The following is a 23,898-nucleotide window of genomic DNA, read 5'->3' on the forward strand; positions in this document are numbered from 1 at the left end:
TCCATAAAAGATCATTCTTATAAATGAGGCTTGCTATGAATCACTTTTAAAAAAGGAAATAAAGGCACTATCCCTTAATTTATTTTACAAATGCTTTCATACATCTTTTCTTTTGTTTAAGATGACTAAATAAAAGACTGACTTGTTTATTCTTAAGACACACTTACATGAAGTTGTAAGATGCTGAAATTTGACTTAACAGGACAAAGTTCCCAGGTCTCATTCTCTAGAAACATTCTCAGTTCATCAAGCCGTGTTCTTAAAAAAAAGAAAAAAAACATTACAAAAAGTAGGAAGTATACTGTACACAAGAATTGAAAAAATAAAAATGATACAATTACAGGATCATCAACATAATCAACTTTGAGAACCCATTCAAACAAACATCAAACACATTTACTTTTACAAGTTAATATCCTACTATCCTTCAGAGAAAAATCTCTCAAATATTACTAAACTCAGAGTATTTTTACTATATTGCAAAATTAATGGATGAATAGGAAATGACATTTTTATTAAGGGACTAAACTAAAAGCTACTCACCAACTCACATATTTCAAATATCCTTAGCTAATCAGATATCAATGCCAAAACAGATAGAAATAATTTACAAGGGTTTATGAGATCATAAATACTAATAAATGCTCTATGGTAAGCAGCACAGATCTTAGTCATACTTACTAGGCCACAACATCAAGATGATTATCACTCTCCAAATATGTTTAGCTCAATGCCTATCTTCACACAGCATTTACAAATTAAATTAGTAAGTATGAATGACACTTGTATACCCAACATTTCATTAATCATTTATATCATACTGATTTCTTCTCTTTTAATACTATTGTTCTATCTATCCTGAGTAATCAGTACATTACTATTTAAAAAACTGTAAAGGCAGTTCCAGAAAAACAAACACTTCTTTCTAGTTGAGCCAGGGAACAAAGGGCCAGTGCCTGCCCTATACTTCTGCTTCCTGCAACAAGCCTCATTACTGTTACTACCAAGCTAAAAACAAAAATCTAGGGTTTTTAGAAAAATTCACAGGCTTTAAATAAAGAGGTAATAAATGGGTAAATCTGTGAAAAGCAGAATTTGCTCCAAATATTAGAATGAACTGGAAAGGGTTTTAAGATAACTATTATAAAAAAGTTACAGTAAGGAAAAACGAACGATACAAAACAGGAGAATTTCAAAGAATTGCAATATTAACAAAAAAATTAGACATTCTGTAACTGAGAAATAGAGTATCTCAAATTAAAAATTAGTTGGATAAGTAAAACAGCACTAGGGAATTTTAAGACTGATCAATAGAACATATCCAAGTTAAAACACAAATTGAAAAACAGAATGGAAGAAACAGAGAAGATCATAAGAGATATATAAGACACAGTCAAAATATCTAGTATGGATGCAACTGGACACAGAGGATAGAATGAGCAGCAGCAATATTTGAGGAGGTAATGGCTGTGAATATCCCAAAAGTATTTAGAAGTTCTTATACCTCACAAAATATACAAACATTATCTAAATTATTGTGCATTACCTAATGTAAGAACTAAATATACGATCTAATGTAAGAAGTAAAACTATAAAAGTTTATAATTCTTGCATTTCAATAAGACATCCCAATTTAAAAATGAGCAGACTTTTGAACAATGTTTGCAAAACATACACAAATGACCAACAGCACATAGAAAAATACTGAACGTCATCTCAGTCACTAGGGAGATGTAAATCGAACCCCTAACGAGATACTACTTCACATCCATTAGCACAGTTATAATCAAAGGGATGAACAACAAGCATTATCAAGATATGGAGAAATTAGAACCCTTACACAGTGCTGGTGGGAATGTAAACTGTGCAGCCACTTTTGAAGAGTTTGGTAAATTCTCAAAATGCTAACATAAGAGTTTAACATATTGTATGACCCAGCAATTCCACTCTGTATTGGTTTCCTGGGGCTATTGCAACAAATTACCACAGCCTGGGTAACTTAAAATAACAGAAATTTATTCTTTTGCAGTTCTGGAGGCCAGAAGTCAGAAACCAGTATCACTAAGTTGAAATCAAGGTGTCAGCAGGCTTACTGTCTCTCCAGAAGCTCTGAACATGAACTGAGAATCTGTTCCTTGCCTCTTCCATCTTTTGGTTACAACTCCTTGGCTTGTGGCACAGCACTCCAATCTCTGCCTCTGCCTTTTGTTATTATTTTTCCTTTCTCCCTTTCTCCCCCAAGTGTGTCTGTTCCTGTGTCTGTGTCAAATCCTCTTCTGACTCCTCTAAACTGTGATGGTATTTAGGGGCCCACCCAGATAATCCAGGATAATCTGGGTTAATTAATTAATCATAAGGTCATTAATTTATTCACATTCTACAAAGATACTTTCCCCATATAGATTACATTTACAGTTTCCACGTATTAGGACCTGATTTATTTTGGGTTGGGGGTAGGAAGGTGCTTCTTAGCCTACCATACACCTCTAGGTACATACCCAAAGAACTGAAAACATGTCTATGCAAAAACTTAACACTGAAGTAAATAGCACCATTATTTGTAATAGCCATGAAGTGAAAACAACCCAAATATCCATTAACTGGCAAATGGACAAAATGCACTGTATCTATACAATGGAATGTTATTCAGAGCCATAAAACAGAATGAAGATCTGTTCCACGCTACATGTATGATCCCTTGAAAACATTACACTAAGTGTAAGCCTAACACATAGCCTATGATTCAATTATATGAAATATCCAGAGTAGGCAAATACATAAAAATAAAAGCTAGTCATTGTCAGGGGCTGTGGGAAGGTTAAGAGAGAATGTAATGGGTACAGGGTTTTTTTTTGGAGTGGTAAAAATATTCTGAAATTAGATAGTGGTGATGGTTGTTGCTGAGTTATACACTTTAAAGGGGTAAATTTTTGGTATGTGAATTATATCTTAGTGAACCTATTTTTTTAAATTGAAGTATAGTTGACAAACAATATTATATTGGCCTCAGGTGTACAACATAGTAATATGACAATTATATACATTAGGAAATGCTCACCTCAGTAAGTATATGTACCATCTATCACCATATAAAGTTATAAAATACTGTTGGACTATTCCCTATGATTTACTTTCATCACCATGACATATTTATTTTATAACTGGTGTTTGAACCACTTAACCCCCTTTGCAAATTGGCCCACCTCCCCACCTCCAACCCCTCTGGCAACCACCAGCTTGTTCTCTGTATTTAAGAGTCTGTATGTGTTTTATTTGCTCCATAAAACCTTTTTTTTTTCATTATTGAGGTAGGCAGGATTCTAAAATGTCCCCTCAACCCTGATCTCCAAGACTGAATATGATGAAGTCTCAAGCCCATGATTATGCTGCCATTTAAGGCAAAAGAATTTTGAGGATGTAATTAAGACTACTAAACTGACATTTAATTAAAAGGATTATTCAAGTGGAACTAATCTAATTAAATGAGCCCTTTTAAAGCAGATTTTTTCCCTTCTTGATGGAAGAAGGGGAAGTCAGAATCAAAGCATGAGAAAAACTCAATATGCCACTGGCTAGCTTTTAAGATGGAAGGGATAATGAGCAAATACTGGAGAGCAGCTTCTAGAAGCTGAGAATGTTCCCTAGCTGACACCAAGCAGGAAAATGGGGACCTCAGCTCTAAAACAACAAGAAACTAAACTCTGCAAACATCCTGAACATGTTCAGATTCAGATTCTTCCTCAAAGCCTTCAGATCAAATCCCAGCCCAGCTGATACCTTGATTTTGGCCCTGTAAGACCCTAACTTGAGATTCTAGACAAGCTGATCAGGACTTCTAGCCTATGGAACTATTAGATAACAAACAGATGTTGTTTTAAGTTGCTAAGTACATGGCAATTTATTACATAATATGAAACTATTACAGTGATAGGTATCAACTCAGAGACAAGCAGCTTAATCAACTCTACACAATAAAAAAAATGCAGAAAATAATAAAGAAAGTAGAAGTATTTGGCAAAAACACTAAAAGGGTAAAGAAAATGAATGCAGTTACAAAGTTTGTTATTGTATTATTCTGGAAGTATACTAAGCTAAGGTTAACTATAAAACAAAAGCATACTGAAATGTTGATGGTAATTACTGCAAGAATTAATTTTTTAAAAGCTGAGAAAAAAAATGGTCCCGAAATTAAAAATATGCAAGATCCAAAAGAAAGGAAAAATAAGTGATAAAAGAATAGACAACACTTTTAGAAATATATAGCAATATGACTTGTTTAAACCCAATTATGCCAATAAATACTTTAAATGGAAACTGGAAAACAGTTCAATCAAAATACAAAAATGTCATTGTATTTTTAAAAAACTATACACTATTTACAAGAGGCACACTTTATAAGACCATAATTAGTCTGAAAGTTGCTCATGTTTATGTCCAAGAGATTTTTGCCTATGTTTTTTTCTAAGAGTTTTATGGTTTCATGACTTATATTGTCTTTAATCCATTTTGAGTTTACTTTGTGTATGGGGTTGGATCATAATCCAGGTCATTCTCTTACATGTAGCTGTCCAGTTTTGCCAACACCAGCTGTTGAGCAGGCTGTTATTTCCCCATTGCATATCCATGGCTACTTTAACGTATATTAATTGACCATATATGCTTGGGTTTATATCTGGGCTCTCTAATCTGTTCCATTGGTCTATGGTTCTGTTCTTGTGCCAGTACCAAATTGTCTTGATTACTGTGGCTTTGTAGTAGAGCTTGAAGTCAGGGAGCATAATTCCCCCTGCTTTATTCTTCCTTCTCAGGATTGCTTTGGCTATTCTGGGTCTTTTGTCATTCCATATGAATTTTAGAACAATTTGCTCCAGTTCGTTGAAGAATGCTGTTGGTATTTTGATAGGGATAGCACTGAATCTGCAGAGTGCTTTAGGCAGGATGGACATTTTGACAATATTAATTCTTCCTATCCATGAGTATGCGATGTGTTTCCATTTATTGGTTTCTTCTTTAATTTCTCTCATAAGTGTCTTGTAGTTTTCAGAGTGTAAGTCTTTCACTTCCTTGCTTTGGTTTATTCCTAGGTATTTTATTCTTTTTGATGCAACTGTGAATGGAATTGTTTTCCTGATTTCTTTTTCTGCTAGTTCATCGTTAGTGTATAGCAATGCAACAGATTTCTGTGTACTAATTTTGTATCCCACAATTTTGCTGAATTCAGATATTAGATCTAATAGTTTTGGAGTGGATTCTTTAGGGCTTTTTATGTACAATCTCATGTCATCTGCAAACAAGGGCAATTTGACTTCTTTCTTTCCAATCTGGATGCCTTTTATTTCTTTGTGTTGTCTGATTACCATGGCTAGGACCTCCAGTACTATGTTCAATAACAGTGGGGAGAGTGGGCATCCCTGTCTTGTTCCCAATCTTAGAGGAAAAGCTTTCAGCTTCTCACTATTAAGTATAATATTGGCTGTGGGTTTGTAATATATGGCCTTTATTATGTTGAGGTACTTGCACTCTATACCCATTTTGTTGAGAGTTTTTCTCATGAATGGATGTTGAATTTTGGCTAATGCTTTTTCAGCATCTATGGAGATGATCATGTGGTTTTTGTCCTTCTTATTGATGTAGTGGATGATGTTGATGGATTTTCGAGTGCTGTACTATCCTTGCATCCCTGAGATAAATCCTACTTGATCATGATGGATAATCTTTTTGATGTATTTTTGAATCTGGTTTGCCAACATTTTGTTGAGTATTTTTGCATCTATGTTCATCAGGGATGTTGGTCTGTAATTTTCTTTTTTTGTGGTATCTTTGCCTGGTTTTGGCATTACAGTGATGTTAGCCTTGTAGAATGAGTTTGGGAGTATTCCCGCCTCTTCTACTATTTGGAAAACTTTAAGGAGGATGGGTATTAGGTCTTCACTAAATGTTTGATAAAATTCAGCAGTGAAACCATCTGATCCAGGGGTTTTGTTCTTATGTAGTTTTTTGATTATCAATTCAATTTCTTTGCTGTTAATTGGTCTATTCAGATTTTCTATTTCCTCCTGGGTCAGCTTTGGAAGGTTGTATTTTTCTAAAAAGTTGTCCATTTCTTCTAGGTTTTCCAGTTTGTTACAATATAATTTTTCATAGTATTCTCTCATAATTCTTTATATTTCTGCGGTGTCCGTAGTGATTTTTCCTTTCTCATTTCTGATTCTGTTTATGTGTGTAGACTCTCTTTTTTTCTTGATAAGTCTGGCTAAGGGTTTATCTATTTTGTTTATTTTCTCAAAGAATCAGCTCCTGCTTTCAATGATACTTTCTATTGTTTTATTCTTCTCAATTTTATTTATTTCTGCTTTAATCTTTATTATGTCCCTCCTTCTACTGACTTTGGGCCTCATTTGTTCTTCCCTTACTAGTTTCATTAATTGTGAGTTCACACTGTTCATTTGGGATTGTTCTTCTTTCCTGATGTAGGCCTGTATTACAATAAATTTCCCTCTTAGCACAGCCTTCGCTGCATCCCACAGATTTTGTGGTGTTGAATTATTGTTCTCATTTGTCTCCATATATTGCTTGATCTGTTTTTATTTGGTCATTGATCCACTGATTATTTAGGAGCATGTTATTAAGCCTCCATTTTTTTGTGTGCTTTTTCATTTTCTTTGTGTAATTTATTTCTAGTTTCATGCCTTTGTGATCTGAGAAGCTTGTTGGTACAATTTCCATCTTTTTGAACTTACTGAGGTTCCTTTTGTGGCCTAGTATATGATCTATTCTTGAAAATGTTCCATGTGCACTTGAGAAGAATGTGTATCCTGTTGCTTTTGGATGGAGTGTTCTGTAAATTTCCTTTAGGTCCATCTATTCTAATATGTTGTTCAGTGCCTTTGTCTCTTATTTTCTGTCTGGTTGATCTGTCCTTTGGAGTGAGTGGTGTGTTGAAGTCTCCTGAAATGAATGCACTCACATTCTATTTCCCCCTTTAATTCTGTTAGTATTTGTTTCACATATGTAGGTGATCCTGTGTTGGGTGCATAGCTATTTTTTAATGGTTATATCCTCTTGTTGGGCTGACCATTCTATCATTATGTAATGTCCTTCTTTATCTCTTTTACTTGCTTTGTTTTGAAGTCTATTTTGTCTGACATAAGTACTACAGCTCTTGCTTTTTTTCTCCCTATTAGTTGCATGAAATATCTTTTTCCATCCCTTTACTTTCAGTCTGTGTATGTCTTTGGTTTTGAAGTGAGTCTCCTGTAGGCAGCATACAGATGAGTCTTGCTTTTTTATCCATTCAGTGACTCTATGTCTTTTGATTGGTGCATTCAGACCATTTACATTTAGGGTGATTACCGATAGGTACGTACTTATTGCCATTGCAGGCTTAGATTCATGGTTACCAAAGATTCAACAGTAATTACCTTACTATCTAACAGTCTAATTTAACTCACTTTGCATGCTATTACAAACACAACCTAAAGGTTCTTCTTTTTTTTCCTCCTTTTTCTTCCTCCTCCATCTTTGTCTGTTATGAATCATATTCTGTACTCTTTGTCTATCCCTTGGGTAACATCTGTTTAGTCTTAGGAATACTTCCATCTATATGAGTCCCTCCAAAATGCACTGTAAAGATGGTTTGTGGGAGGTAAATTCTCTCAGCTTTTGCTTATCTGGAAATTGTTTAATCCCTCCTTCAAATTTGAATGATAACCTTGCCAGGTAGAGTATTCTTGGTTTGAGGCCCTTCTGCCTTATTGCATTAAATATATAATGCCACTCCCTTCTGGCCTGTTAGATTTCTGTTGAGAAATCTGATGATAACCCGATAGGTTTTTCTTTGTATGTGATCTTTTTTCTCTCTCTAGCTGCTTTTAAAAGTCTGTCTTTATCCTTGATCTTTGCCATTTTAAATATTATATGTCTTGGTGCTGTCTTCTTTGGGTCCCTTGGGTTGGGAGATCTGTGCACCCCCATGGCTTGAGAGACTATCTCCTTCCCCAGACTGGGGAAGTCTTCAGCAATTACCTCCTCAATGACACTTTCTATCCCTTTTTCTTTCTCTTCTTCTTCTGGTACCCCTATAATGTGAATATTGTTCAGTATGGATTGGTCACACAGTTCTCTCAATATTCTTTCATTCTTAGAGATTCTTCTTTCTCTCTGTGCCTCAACTTCTTTGTATTCCTCCTCTCCAATTCCTATTCCATTTACCGTCTCTTCTACTACACCTAATCTGCTTTTAAATCCCTCCATTGTATGTTTCATTTCAGATATGGAATTTCTTAATGATTATATCTGTCTTAAATTCATTCCTGAGTTCTTGAATATTTTTCTGTACTCCCATAAGCATGTTTATGATTTTTATTTTGAAATCTCTTTCAGGAAGATTGGTGAGTTCAGTTTAATTTGGCCCTTTTTCTGTGGTTTCTGAGATTTTGGTTTGAATCAGGTTATTCTGACATTTCTTATTTCTATGTGGTGCCCTTTAGTACCCAGAAGCTCCAGTCTCTGCAGCTGCTCAGCCCCTAGAGTGAGGTTCGGGGTCTTTGGGGAGCAGAGCTGGTGTCTGGTGGAAGGAAAGATCTGTTTCCTGATTCCCATCTGTGGTGCCTGTCTCCAGTATCATAGCCAGTGGGCCAAGCACACAGGTGTAAGCCTCTGTGCTCGGCATCTCTAGCTGTTGTAGGCAGGACCTTCCTCTGGTTGGCCTGATGCCAGCACAGCAACTGCTGGTTTCTGAGCCGGTGCTGTCAGACCAGGAAGAAGGCTCAGCAGGCTGCGTGTCACAGTGGGGGGCCTCAGAGCTGAGTTGCCAGCCAGGGGGATGGAGCGCCTGAAGCTCCTCAAAATTCCCAACCTATTAGGAAGAGTGTGCTCGGACAACCTTGTCCAGCTCTCCCTTCTCCTGCACAGCAAGCTCCGTGCAAACCCCGCCCCTTCAGCAGCCCTCTCACTGCTAGGAAGCCTCTCAGACTGTGGCCGGATGTGGATCCCAGCCTCTACAAACAGCCAGAATGTCAGTGTCTCAGGCACTCCACCTGTCCCAGCTCTCCAACCTCCAGAGCACCACACAGTGTAAGTTTCTGCTTGCAAAGCAGATCTCCAGGGCCAGGTGTTCAGTAGTCCCAGGCTTCCACCCACTCCCTGCTCCATTTCTTTTCCTCCCGCTGGTGAGCTGGGGTGGGGCAAGGGCTTGGGTCCCTCCAGATCAAGGCTTTGGTATGTTACCCTGTTTCATGAGGTCTGCTGTGTTCATGATGTCGTTATGCAGTCTGGTTCATCCTTCTTTCCTGTTTCTGTTTGAGGGTTAGTTGTATTAATTAACTAAATTTTCGTACTATTTGTGGTTTTGGGAGAAATTCTGTGTCTCACTTCTCATGCCACCATCTTTAATCCCCTGAGCTTCTTAAATCCTTACTTTTTAACCTATTCCAATTTCACACTCTTCAACAAAGCAAGAAAAAGCACAAATCTGCAGGCAACACTTATGGAAACCTTTTATCCAGCTTCCTCATCTTACAGTTGATAGAAGCAGAGCCCGAAGTGGTTAAATGATTTGTTCAATGTCAGAGAGCTGGCAAGCGGCAAAAACGGGATAAGGAAAGAAGTCTACTGTCTCCTAGTTCAGCTCTCCTTCTAACAGTACAGTACGTACTCTTCAATGGGAAGTTTCACAAACGTTTCTAAGAGAAGTCCATTGAAATGCTGAGTGTTTTGGAAACATTAATAATTCATGTTTGTATTCTCTAATTTCATCAGGATGAACTTTCGTGAGGGATCTCCATCATAGTAAGAATCTTAAAATGCCCATGTGTGGCTGCCACAGACGACAGACACCTTTGACAGTAGGTAAAAGTAGGATGCAGAATGGAGACCATTAAATAAATGTTTGTACTGCACACATTCCACAGTCAGTAGGAACACCAAAGGGTCTCCCCAGTTGTCTTGCTGGATATAAAGCCATCTTTTGGAAATGGACATCTGACATGCCTTCATTCTGATGGGTAAATGAGGCTTCTGGCTACTTCATAGTTCCTTGTTTTTTTCTATCTGTGACTACAGGCCCCTCTCCTTTTGTGCAGCAATGTGTACAGACTAGACTTCTGTTTTAGTAGGGCTTAAGTTTTAATAGAAAAGGAAGTTATAAATAAAGGCAGTGTTAGGGCTTCATGTTGTCCCCTTACCACTGTTTTCCTGAGGTTTAACCAATTGAAAAAATGTTTGTACTAAATTTTTTAAACCTTCTCTTCATTCAATTATGAAAGTCAAAGGTTCTGCTTTGAGGATCAGTTTAAATCTTCTTTCAAAACAAATACTTAGTAATTTACATTTCACACAGAAAACTTATATTTAAATATATTTAATAATTAATCAATCAATGGTTTGATATCCAATAATCTCTCTTCAGACATACTACACATCACTGTGACCAGGTATTGACTCTGAACAAGAAGAGAAAGTAGAATTTCAAATCCTGACTCTCCCTGGCACCAAATAACAACAATAAAAACTTACATTTAAGAAGTAAAAATGTGAAATAAAACGTAGGATAGGACTCAATTCAAGTGATCAAATGTATATAAAGTACAGAGCAGGGTCCAGTTTCTATCAAGAAAGGTCTAATAAATGTTAGCTCTCTCAATTTAATGCTGCTTTAAGCATACAACCTTATTTGCTATATGATATTCATTCTCACCTTTCTCCATTTCCAAAACCATTTCTAGTCACCCTTTTTGAAGTTTTGCAAAGAAATGTGGTACATAATCTTGGCTTTGTAGCTAAGATTCTGAATATCATGCCCTCTTCTCTAGAAGCCTTCTTACTCCAAAAAGGCAGATACTTTCAAGCACTGCCTCATGAGTGCTGTCTCTACTGAGTTAACTTCCTTACTATCATATCATACCGTACAGGCAGGCATAGAAGAGGAGCCAAATTCTTTTGGTGAACCCTAATTTAATAATCATCTTTCATCAATAAAGAAATCATTTCAACATTTAGTTTAATATTTTGAGTCCCTCCAGACAAATATACTAAAATATGCAATGAGTAAATAATGAGAATGTGTTTTTGGAAAAAAATCCTTAACAATCCAAAAACAGCCTACAAAGAACATATTCTTTAAAATTCAAAAGTAGTTTGTTTTAGCCAAATTAATGTTCTAAGGCTGAGCATTAGACAAAAGTATTCAGGTAATAAGTCTATTCATATTTTACTAGAATTCTTACCTATGGTAGTTCTTAAAATAATTGACACTTTGTTTTCTAATAGACTCTTGCAAAACTTCAGACTTGCTACCACAAAATTCTTCTCCAACTTGCATCAACCTAGTTGGATAAAAAGACTGACATAAATTTCAGCAAAATCTTTGTTATAGAAAACAAAATGCCTAGGTCATATTTCTTCAAAGATAACAAACCACAAAAATATTTGAAGAAATTCTAAAGATCACAAATCCATTATGTTTTACCAATATTCAAATGGCAGAAATATTTAAACACACTCACATACCAACCCAGCAGCAATTAGATTAGAAATATCCAATTATCTTCATTTCCATGAAGAAGTTATATATAACTCACTGATTCATGATTTCTTTAACATGGTTCAATGAATCAAACTAAATAAGACAAGATCATGAACACTACCTGCTGATTATATCCAAAACAAAGATGAAATCATCATATTTGAATATAGACAAATCAGTTCCAAGCAGGTAGGTTTTTACTTTAAGCTGAACATCCTGCAAAGCAAAAAAATATTTCAAGTAAACATAAAATATAGAAAATAAGTTCTCAGAACCATTTATTCTGTAGTTACACATTAAAATGAGAGAGTAATACATTATTAACTTGACAAAGAATTCTGTTTAGGCCAAAAGCCAAGGTCCTTAGGACAATATCACAGAGACAATTCCATGAACATCAGATATATATTAAAAAAAAAAAACAGTAATGGCCACAATCATCTCTATTAGTACATACACACACATGCAAGGCAGGAATTATATCCTCATAGATATGAAGACAGAAATCATTATTTATGCATGGCTTGATAGGAATAGGAACTCTAAAGTAAACATCAATTAAAAAGCAATTAGAATTAATAAGATAACCATGTGAAGTGATTATGTACAATATAGAAAAATTAATAGTGTTCATGTATACCTGCTGTAGCAATTTAAAATGGAGAAATTCCATTTAAAATAAATATTAAAATATAATATACTTAGGAACAACTTTAATAAGAAATATCAGATAAGAGAAAACTAACAACCTAATGGTATACAAAAGAAGTTTCAATAAATTGAGAGTCAAAGGGACTGGACAGGCAACTAAATAGTGTAAAGATGTAGATTTTTCCAAATTAATGTAGAGGTTCAGTGAAATTCCAACCAAAATCACAAATAAAACTTTGCCTCTCAACGATTATTCTAAAATTCACCAGAAATAAACAGGCAATCACCTGTTTTTTAAAAAAGCTTTGAAAAATTAAAGCTTGGAAAAGATGGAGTAAAAGCTATGAGTAATCAATGGAAAAAGAGTAACTGAGAAATAGTGCTAATATATATACAAGAGCTTAATAAGCAAAAGGAAAAAACCCTGTTTTCTAATTATTTACATCTTGTTGGGCATTATGCTAAGAACTTTACATATTATTTTTAATCCCAAGACATCTCCATTGAGCAGGCATTTACTATTTCCCAAAGAGAAGATAAATTGAAAAAACTCCAACAGTTGCCTAAATTCATGTCCAGTCAATGACAAAGCCAAGTCTTGATTCTGGTCAATCTGCCTTCCAAGTCTTCACTTTTCACTGTTCCTTGCTAAAAGGAGGCATCACAAATACACAAGGAAGAAAACAGATTATCCAGAAAGTAGTGAAAACTGACTACATTTTGGAGGGGAAAAAAAATCTTCCCTTTATACCATCTATTAAAAGAAATATAAAATGGATTAAATAAGGATTTTTCATATGTTTTCACAATATTAACAATTAATTCAATAAAGCAAAAATATTTTCTGAGTATTTATTAAGTGTTCTAGGTAGTACTCTAGGTATTAGCAATACCACAGTTAACATAAAGTTTAGATGAACATTTATAATTACCAGAATACTGACCTGAGCTTTACATAGAAAAGAACATTATGAGAATAAATGTAACACAAGTCACAAAGGCAAAGGTCAACAGTTAGAACCTCAAGTTAGAATCTGCATTACAGAAAATAAAGTAAAAACTGACAAATGACACACAAAGGATTACTCATTATCACATAAATCATTTAGAACCTATGAGTAAAACACAAGCAAATAATTCACAAATCAAAAATTAACAGATTTTTAAATGTCCAACTTCCCTAATTAAAGAAGTATGAATTAAAACATAAATAAGAGTATAAACAGCTTCAACTGCCCTATTAAAAGGTAGAGTTTCAACATGATTCAAAAACATTTAAAATGTATTTGCTGAGAAAATATAAACAAAATAAACAGAAATGGTAATAATAAAGCAAACCAGAATCCATAGAAAAATGCCTCAGGATGAAAGAGCTATTTTTTTAATTAATGAAGGGAATTATGAACAAAGAAGGTCAGTAAAGTGGTTATTAGCACTGCAGCATTAATCAGCATAGCATCCAAGTACTAAAAGCAAAAGCTGTTAGAAATAAAAGTCTGACAAAACTACAGTCATTCTGAAATAGTAAAGCTTGTCCCTCAGAAATGCACAGACCAATAACACAAAAAACAAGGACATACATTAGAACCTAATTCTCAAAATGAAGAAGAAACACATGGTTATATTTCAAATGGCCAAGGGAGAATTTTAAAAGTGGTGGCATACTAGGCTGTAAAGAAAATTTCAAATTCGTTCACAAAAAGCAAGAATATTGCACCTCTAATTCTCTATAATAAATTGCAACTCATCGTAAGCATTTTTAAATGTAATTTCTCACATACCAAATATTTAAAGATGAAAAAAAAAATCTTGGAAGACCAAGACTTTTGTGTGGTTAGAGGTGTAAAATCCGTAAGGTCAAGGATCATGGATTCACCACCACGTCCTCAAATTCACAAATGGTGTCTGCCACCATAGTATGACTGATCCAGTCTTTTTTCTTAAAGATTCTGGTTAAGTCAAAATGCATGGAAAATTTGCCACAATATTCTAAAAACTTTTCTTATAAAAAATCAAGCTGATTTTCTTATTTCAATTTTATGTCAGAAAGGCTTTTCAATAATTGCTTTCCATTATCTCTATACTAATAAATTTATGATAAATGTCTATAAATTGCTACACACTCTTGGTTTGGAGTTTGGAATTTCAAGCATTAGGAATGTATTATGGTATATATAAGGTAAGAGAATATATTATGTAATGTCCCCAGTGGGCTTTGGCCAATATCCCAAAATAAAGCACATTAATATTTCAGCAACATATGAATGTTCATTTTAATGAGATAAATAAATACTATGAAAAGCCTAATGACAACACTGATGCAGTTCTGCTGTCAAATGAATTCAAGTCAGGTCAGGTTTTGTCTGCTAAACATGTTATCAAAAAACATTTGTTTTTCAGAGCTTTTGCTTTTTTCAATTGGATTAAGCCTTGTAATTTCAATTTAACAAACACTCAATGAATTCCTAAAGTGTACAGAGTTCTGTACTAGAACTGACTGAGAAATGGAGTTGAGGATGCACAAGGGACTTGGGGTGGTGGAGATGAAGACACTCCAAAGCTTGGAACCTACAACACAATAATCTTTACTCCAAAGTATGATAACTTCCATTAAATTGGCCAAATTAAATACTAAACTTCGTATTTCAACAAATTTTCCTATATCAAAAAAGACATCAGATTACTAGAATGAATGGAAACTAGCTACATAAAAACGCTTGGCCAATATTTTGAAGTATACTGAATTACCAGAAATTCTACCACAGATTCTTGAAATTTCAGCTAACTACAATTAGAGTCTCTTAGGAAAAGAAATCAGAAACAACTCACTCTGATCCTGGATGTATATTCAATGTGTATGAGAATTCCCTTTCCATTATATATAATATTCAGAAAAAGTCAGCCCAAACCCACAGTTAATGGTTAAGTAAAAATTAGCTTAATACGGTTATATTGGAAAATACAGAATTTAAGTGCTCACAACTATCACAGAAATATATTTTAAATAAAGTATACACTGAAAAAGTATATCTAACACATGATTACCAAAAATTAGAACCTAAATTATAACTGCTGATTCCTAAAGATTCAAGAATCTTATTTTCAGTATGTGTTTCTCTAAACAATTTTTTTCAAAAGAAATTTCATAAAAGATTGTCAAACTAAAAATCAGCCTCATTAGAAAAATCAAAAATACATTTTAAAAAACCATAACATGGTTAAAGGGTCTATAGTCTTCCAAGAGCCCCAGAAAGAACAAGAGTTATCTTCAAAGGAATTACACTCTTACCTAGGAAGTAACAGATTTTAACAAATTAACAAATTTAATTATCTGATAACAACTGAGCAGTTAGACTGGAAAAGAAAAGCTTAAGAAGTTATATTCAGCCAATAAACCTGTCAGAATAAAAAATTCTTCATTCTATACAAGATTCCAACCCAAGTATGTCACCTGTTTCATTACCCTGTCTTAAAATTAACATTAAAAGAAAAAAAAAGGAAATAAATGAAATAAAATTAAATAGTATCTTAATAAGAAAGCAATTTCTTTAGGAAAGCATACTGGCTAGGACATTAGAAAACAAAGTATTCCTCTAATTAAGGAATATATGAGTATTTCCAATGGAGATTTTCAAGTTAGAAGGCTTTTCCTACTGCCTCCTGTAGTCACATATAATTGTCCACAAAATTACAGAAATCTAGGACTATATCAATATTTTCAAAGGAGATTTTCAATTCAAAAAGCTTTCTATGCCTCTTGTAGTCAAATACAATTATCAGCGAAATTACAGAAATCAAGGAATATATGAATATTTTCAATGGAGATTTTCAAGTCAAAAGACTTTTTCTACTGCCTCTTGTAGTCAAATACAATTGTCAGTGAAATTACAGAAATTAAATTAAATGACAGACTTATTTCAAAGAAAAATGAACATACTAAACATGCAAGAAATACAAATAAATACAGAAAATTTAAACACTGCTTTTCTAAAACAACTTTGACATGAAGGTTTCTATTGCCTTTTTAAAAAGTAATTTAAAAAACCAAACCTGCCATATTCGTGTAAGTCCATGTTCTAATTTCTTTTTTATGTAGCCACGATCAAAATTAGTCTCTTCAGTAGCCATCATATTACTCCCTTCTGAAAATAAAAGGGTACATGGTTTTAGATTTCCTTCAGAACATTTTTGTTGCCCAAGAAAATCCATTTTGGACTCTCATATGTTTTAAGTAAGCCTATGTAAAATATAGAAAATATGTTCAATATTTATACAACCAAAACAATGTCAAGAATAGGTATTAGGATTAAATTCAGTTGATAAAATAGATAAATCTAGACCCTTAAATGTTAAGTACTTTACATCTAAGACCACTTAGTTCTTTTGTGACTGGAGCTAGGATTCCAACTTGAGTAGTGTGGTCCCACAGACCAGGTTCTCAATGAATTACGTACAGCCTACTACCAGGGCACTACAGGACCAACTAACCCAATTATGAATTAATATGCATGTTAACAAGAGTACAGATTGCAGAATTGCTCATGCAGTGAGGTGATAATGAATATATTTTATATTTTTCATGGCCCAGAATAGTTTTACCCATTCCAGATCATCATTTTAGAATGTCCAGTTCAACAGGTAAGATCAGTGACCTTGGTCTTAACAAATCTCAAAACAAATCTCCCATAAAAGCAACTGAAAATAATATACATATATGTTTCCATTAAAAAGAGTATGGCCTTTTTGCAAATAAACTGTGGGAACAACTGCAAATACTATTTCATTCATAGGCTAGCAGGGTGTCTGTCCACAGGTAACTAGCAAAAGGCCCTTGTAGAAGTCAGACCCCAAATATGTATCTAATGTACCTCGGACCACGCCTACAGCTTAAGCCTTATTATCTGTATGGCCTGGCTATTAGGGACTCAGCAGCAAAGGGCAGTGAACCTGAACTACTACAGCTTTAGAGTTTTATTTCAAAATGCCAAAGTGTTAGGATGGCAATAGTATCACTGTAGGGTTACAGCAGATGACTCGATAGACGTGTCAGTTTTATGAAGTTCTATGAAGAATAATTTTGAAACTGCTGAATCCTAGAATTCTATTCCTTAATATGAGTTTGAAAGGAATAATTTCAGGTGAATAAATGACATTTTAGAGTCCTAGACATTGTCAGCTAACTGCTAGACTAATCAGAGTCCTGAATATTCTTAAAATATACAGATTAGGATAAAAGAATTTTCACAAAGAGACCTAAGGATATAAGGCTCAAAAAGTGTTTAAATCTGACTACACCCCAAAGATGGTAAAGTACATAAATTCATAATACATGTAAACTATTAGCCTGATGCAAAACTAAAGTTTCACCATGATGATTATATACTGTCCCCTAAACTCTTACATCTAAAGTATGCATTTATTTTCAGAGAACAGACTGGTAGTTGCCATAGGGGAAGAAAGCAAGGAAATGGGTAAAATAGGTGAAGGGGGAAAAAAAATTACTGAGAATGTCTGATATCTTAATTTGGGTGATGGCTACATTTGTGTATACACATGTCAAAATTCATCAAGCTGTACACTAAGATTTGTGTATTTTATATCTATCTCAATTTTTAAAAAGCAATAAAGTCCAAGGCTCAAAAAAGAAAAGAAAGTGTTAAATTTTGGGCAAAACTTTTCCTTTAGTTTCTTCTCAAATAATGTACTAAAGAAGGTAAAAAAAAGTGTTCAATGTCTTAAGTTTCCACATCGAGGAAAAAAATAAAGGTTGCCAAAACAGGATAAATTTTGTAGAAAATTGGAATCCCAGTGAACCAATGAATTCCTTACATAATCTAAGGTTTTTTTTAAAGGCCTATGGACATTCCATTACTATGATTATTTCATTATCCATTTCCTTTAATAATACTAAAAACAACAGTACTTTACATTTTCTCTAAACTTCATAGCAAACCTGAAAGCAGATGTATCATTACCCTATAGAGCTTTTTGTTTTTATTTTTAACCCACTATTTTAAAGAGCAAACAGAAGATAAAGTAGTAAATGGAAATCAAAATTTAAAGCCAGGTATCTGATGGCAAAGGTTGTACTCCCCAAGGCAGTGCAGGGATGAAAGTACAGGAGTTGGGTAAACACAGTCCACGAACCCTGCCTCAGCACCCACCACTTTTCTCCACTTCATCCCCCTTCTCTTCCTCCCCTTACCACCATCCGAACAATATTTTTAAGAAGATGACAATCCTTCCATAGAATTTTCCTCTTATTTTTTTGGTATCTGTATTTATGAGCAAACATTAACTTATTATTTGTTACACTACTAACATACTATGTTTAATCAAACAAGATTTGGGCATTCCTGCATCCACCTGACCACAGAAACCAAGCACCTCAGAAATTAGAAGTTACTAAAATTACTTGAGCAACTAGCCATATTAAATTGTTTGCAATATCAAAAACTTATACAGTATAATTTATTTAGCCCATATTAAACAAAATGCTGATAACATACTTTTAAAAGTATTTTAAATACTTAATCATAGCTATTGTTCAAGGATAATCATTTAAGATAGATAATTATAGAGACAGAAAAAAGGATGGCAGTGTAAGAAGGCAAGGCAAAAACCTCCTCCCCAAATCATAAAGAACACAAAAATACAGCAAATACAGCTGGGCCTGAAATCAACCTGAAGACTGCAGAACTGACTACCCATATCTGAGGAAGAAGAGAAGACCCTGAAGAAAAGGGTAAAGCAGCAAAGCTGCGACCTGGCGGGACCCAAGCTCTCCCCCAACCCAGGTGGGAGGAAGAGGAACAGAGCAGGGAGGGAGTAGAAGCCTGGGACCTCTTAACACCTGGCCCTGGAAATCTGCTCTGGGAACACAAGCCCACATTGCATGGTGCCCTGGTGATTGGTGGGGCTGGACAACAGAGGCAGGCAGAATACTCGGGGAGGCTGAAATCCCAGCAGCCTGTGGAGAACAGGCATGCTCCACAGACCCCCTGAAAAAGAAAGCAGAGTGGGCAGTTTGAAAGACTTTCCAGCAGTGAGAGGGATGCCAGAGGGGCAAGAATTGCACAGGACTCTGTTTAGGAGAAAAATCAGGTGGACAACACCTCCCCAGCTGGCCCTCAGCACAAAAGGTTGGGAGCCCTCAGGAGCTTCAGACTGTCTATCCCCCTTGCTGGCAACACAGGCTGGAGACTTCTTGCAGTGGTGCACAGCCTGCCGGCTAGCAGTGAAATCAACCTTCATGCCCAAGTAGTTCTGTTTTATTTTGGGACAGCCGAGTAGCTGCTTGAAAGAGTCGGTATGGGGAGCTCTTTTCCCCAGCAGGTGCCTATCCTGCTCACTAGCAGCCCCTGCCATCAGAGCAGGCTGGGTGGAGGGCAGCTCCACCCACAACAGCTCAAGCCCCACAGGCCAGTACATACCTACGCCTACGGCCCAGGGGAGTCCTTTCCTCCTAGCAAGAACAGGTCCTGTTTGCCAGCAACACCCGCTGCTGCAGCAAGCCTGGCGGACAAAGATTCCGCCCACAATAGCTCCAGCCCAGCAGCCATGCGGGCATGTGTGTGGCCTGGCCCCAAGAGCTCCTTCCTCCTGGCAGGCACTGGTTCCACTTGCCTATGGCCTCTGCCACTGTGGCAGGCTGGAGAGAGAGCAGCTCCACCCATAGCAGCTCCAGACAGTATTCTCCCAGCTCCCATAATCAGCTGACAGCCCATACATCCCACCTGATAGCAGAACACTACACAGCAAGACAGGTGCCACAACCACTGCACACCAAGAGCTGTGCCCGACCCCGCCCCACAGGAAATCGAGTTTTTGAGCACTTGAGGGCGCCACCTACACAAATTATTATCCCATTAAAAAACACTAAAAAATAATGAAGAGACAGAAGAATTTGGTCCAAGACAAAATTCAGGAAAAAACACCAAAAAGAGGGCTTAATGAAACTAAAATTACCAATCTTCTCAACAAAGAATTCAAAATGAAAGTCATAAACATGCTCATCATGGATTTACAAAAAGTATTCAAATTCTCAGGAAGGACTCAACAAAGAGAAGAAATCCTCAAAAAAAAAGCCATTCAGAGCTAAAGAATACAGTATATGAAAAGAAATATACATATGAAAAGTAGATTAGATGAGGTAAAGGAGATGGTAAATGAAACAGAAATCAGAGAAAAGGAGAAAAAAGCTGTGTGACCAATGAAACAATATTTGCAATATAGGGGTGTAAGTCCAGGGAAAGGAAATCCCGGGGCAAAATACCCCTAAAAACCAAAATCAGTCAAAGGGAGAAATAAAGTTTAAAACCCGTTTATTGCTCACAAACTGCAGTCCCAGTCCGTCTTTCTTCTCTGCTCCAGCAGCAACCACACCCGCCCTCCCCTTCACTTCTCAGGTACAGATAAGCCCTCTGTTGCCCAGGTAATCACCCATGACATGGAGATGAACTTCTCCACCCCTGAGGAAACATGCAAATGCACTAAAGCCATACTTCTTTCCACATCTGAAAGCCTTTTGATATGCAGATATACTAAAGCCAGGCGAGATATTCTGGAAATGTTTCAATTTTACCCACAATCCACCCTTCCAGAAATCTCGCCTTACAATTTACTCAATCCCCCTCTTCCAACCAATCTACTAACATGCAACAGCAACAGCAATAAAATCTTGATAATCCACAAGCCAGAGGATTCAGCCTATGCAGATCAAGGAAATGTACTTTACAGCACAATCTCTCACTAAGCACAAAATACGTTTCTACACTTGTTTACTCATTCCTAACAATCATGCTAGATTGCTTACCAAACATTAGACAAAGTCAAGCCTCTCTTTAAACATTATTTCCTTGACAACAGCAACACAATCATGATTCTCAAGTCAGAGGATTCAGCTAGGTTACCTTACAGGACAATCTCTCACTAAGCACAAAAATACATTTCTACACTTGTTTACTCATTCCTAACAATCATGCTAGATTACTCACAAAACTTTTGCCAAACATTAGACAAAGTCAAGCCTTTCTTTACAATAGCCACACAATCATAATTCTCAAGCCAGAGGATTCAGCTAGGTTCAAAGTCCCATGCAGATTAAGTCCAAAACTAGTCCACTCCAGCCATCACATGGCAGCTGCAGCCAGGGGGCGCATTCAGGACACAAAGACCGTAGAAGCAAATAACCATGATTGTCAGGGGCCAATCTGCTGTTATTACATATTGCTGTTATTATTATATTCTGCTGGAATACACAGAAGGCCAGCTTCCAGGCCTTTTCCCCAAGGTGCCAGAAGAGCCAGCCATCACTGATCCATGTGTTGAAATGTCCAGGGCCACGTCCATTTTACTCCTAATTGCTGCACCCATCCTTGCAACACATGTCCAATAAAGTGGGTACCTCAAACGCTCTCAGTAACCAGTGACCAACCATAGGCTGCAGAGAGATACTCTAGGCCCCTCTTGGTGATTTGCTGATCTGCACAACGTGCAAGGCACTCCTTCTGGGCTCGGCTGACTTCTTCAAAGGTGAAAGACAAGCCACACCGATGGGCCCACATTGTCCTGTGAGGTGTCTGTGCCATGCCACTCCATGGCCTTTGGGTCCGGTCTCGCACCCACCCCACAATGGGATAGGAGGTTATTACCTTGGTCGAAGCTGTTCTGGCGATGGGCTCTGTAACCAGCAAGGCGTGGTACACAGCAGCCAGTTGCTTCTCTATCAAGGTGACCTGGACCTCTTCTACTTTCCATGGTTGTGGCCAGGATCCAGCCAGCAGCAAGAGCAGCAGCAGTGGCAGAGGCAGTAGCCTTAGACTCAGGCCATGGGCCAGGGTCGATGTGGCCAGTAGCAGTGGTGGTGCCTCCACGACCACATGAATGTAGGCACTCCCTCGGCATGAGCGCCACTTCTCCCCATCATTTCTAGGGGCAGCCCTCCCAAAGGTCACACCCATTATGACAGATTTCAGGTTCACAGGAACCCTGCCAACTAGGCCAATTGTAAATCCGGGGAAAGGAAATCCTGGGGCAAAACACCCCTAAAAACTAAAATCAGTCAAAGGGAGAAATAAAATTTAAAACCCATTTATTGCTCACAAACTGCAGTTCCAGGCCGTCTTTCTTCTCTGCTCCAGCAGCAACCACACCAGCCCTCCCCTTCATCTCTCAGGTACAGATAAGCCCTCTGTTGCCCAGGTAATCACCCATTGATATGGAGATGAACTTCTCCACCCCTGAGGAAAGATGCAAATGCACTAAAGCCATCATACTTCTTTCCACCTCTGAACGCCTATTGATATGCAGATATACTAAAGCCAGGCAAGATATTCTGGATATGTTTCAATTTCACCCACAAGGGTTATCAGAAGAAGAAGAGAGAAAAAGGGACAGAAAGTCTCTTTAATGAAATAATTGTTGAAAACGTCCCCAATCTGGGGAAGGAAATAGACACTCAGGTCATGGAAGCACAAAGATTACCCAACAAAAGGAAGCCTAGGAAGACAACAGCAAGACATAATAATTAAAATGGCAAAGATCTAGGTCAAGAACAGAATACTGAAAGCAATCAGAGATTATGGATAAAAAAAAGGGCACATGCAAAGAGACCTCATCAGGCTATCAGAAGACTTCTCAAGAATTCTCAGCAGAAACCTTACAAGTCAGAAGGGAGTGGCATAATATATTTAATGTAATGAAACAGAAAGGCCTCCAACCAGGAATACTCTACCTAGTAAGATAATCATGTAAATTTGAAGCAGGGATTAAACAATTTCCACATCAGCAAAAGTTGAGGGAATTCACCACCACCAAACCATTTCTACAAGATCTCTTACAGGGGCTGCACTAGACACAAATACACCTAAGGCTAAATAGCTGTCACCAGAGAAAATAAACCCACAGTAAAGGGAACAAAATTAAATCAACTACTCACAAAGTTAGTCAAGGGATACACAAAGAGTACAGAAATATGACACCAAATATACAAAGTGTGGAGGAGAAAGAAGGGAGGAAAAAAAAGAATCTTTAGATTGTGTTTGAAATGGAGTAATAAGAGATTTAAGATAGACTGTTAAATAATAAGGAAGCTATCCTTGAACCTTTGGTAGCCACAAATCTAAAGCCTACAATGGCAGTAAGTACATATCTATCAATAATCACCCATGAATGCACCAATCAAAAGACACAAGAGTTGCAGAATGGATAAAAAAACAAGACCTATCTACATGCTGCCTACAAAAGACTCATTTCATACCCAAAGACATACAGAGACTAAAAGTGAAGGGACAAAAAAAAGATATTTCATGCAAATGATAGAAAAAAACAAGAGTAGCAATAATTTTATCAGACGAAACAGATTTCAAGACAAAGAAGGACAATACATAATGATAAAGGAGTCAGTGCCACAAGAGGGTATAACCATTGTACACATGCACCCAATATAGGAGCACCTAAATATGTGAAACAAATCCTAACACAATTAAAAGGGGAAATAGAATGCAATGCATTCATTTTTTTTTCCTGAAAAATTTTTTTTGTTATCATTAGTCTACAATTACATGCAGAACATTATGTTTACTAGGCTCCCCCCTTCACCACAATGCATTCATTTTAAGAGACTTCAACACATCACTTACACCGACAGACAGATCACTGGACAGAAAATAAGGGGACAGAGGAACTGAACAATATATTACAACAGAGGGATCTAACAGAAA

The 23,898-nt window shown here is 36.4% G+C and overlaps 1 protein-coding gene across 6 annotated transcripts in view; it reads right to left on the minus strand.

Moving 5' to 3' along the window:
- The window catches only part of VPS50 (VPS50 subunit of EARP/GARPII complex), a 151,167-nt gene that overhangs the window by 57,120 nt on the left and 70,149 nt on the right, over positions 1–23,898 (minus strand). For 3 of the 6 annotated variants that reach the window (XR_012132305.1, XR_012132306.1, XM_073238826.1), the window contains exons 14-17: positions 16,226–16,317; positions 11,646–11,740; positions 11,226–11,324; positions 168–258 (exon numbers count right to left, since the gene is read on the minus strand). Coding sequence is in view for 1 of the 6 variants with exons in the window: in XM_073238826.1 (XP_073094927.1) it covers positions 168–258; positions 11,226–11,324; positions 11,646–11,740; positions 16,226–16,317 (377 nt within the window). In the remaining 5 variants the exon portion in view is untranslated. Of the gene's footprint in view, positions 1–167; positions 259–11,225; positions 11,325–11,645; positions 11,741–16,225; positions 16,318–23,898 lie in introns of those variants that run through there. The other 3 variants (XR_012132307.1, XR_012132309.1, XR_012132308.1) reach the window with 3 other exon arrangements.

The sequence above is a fragment of the Manis javanica genome, chromosome 6, assembly GCF_040802235.1.
Source record: "Manis javanica isolate MJ-LG chromosome 6, MJ_LKY, whole genome shotgun sequence".
NCBI lineage: Eukaryota > Metazoa > Chordata > Mammalia > Pholidota > Manidae > Manis > Manis javanica.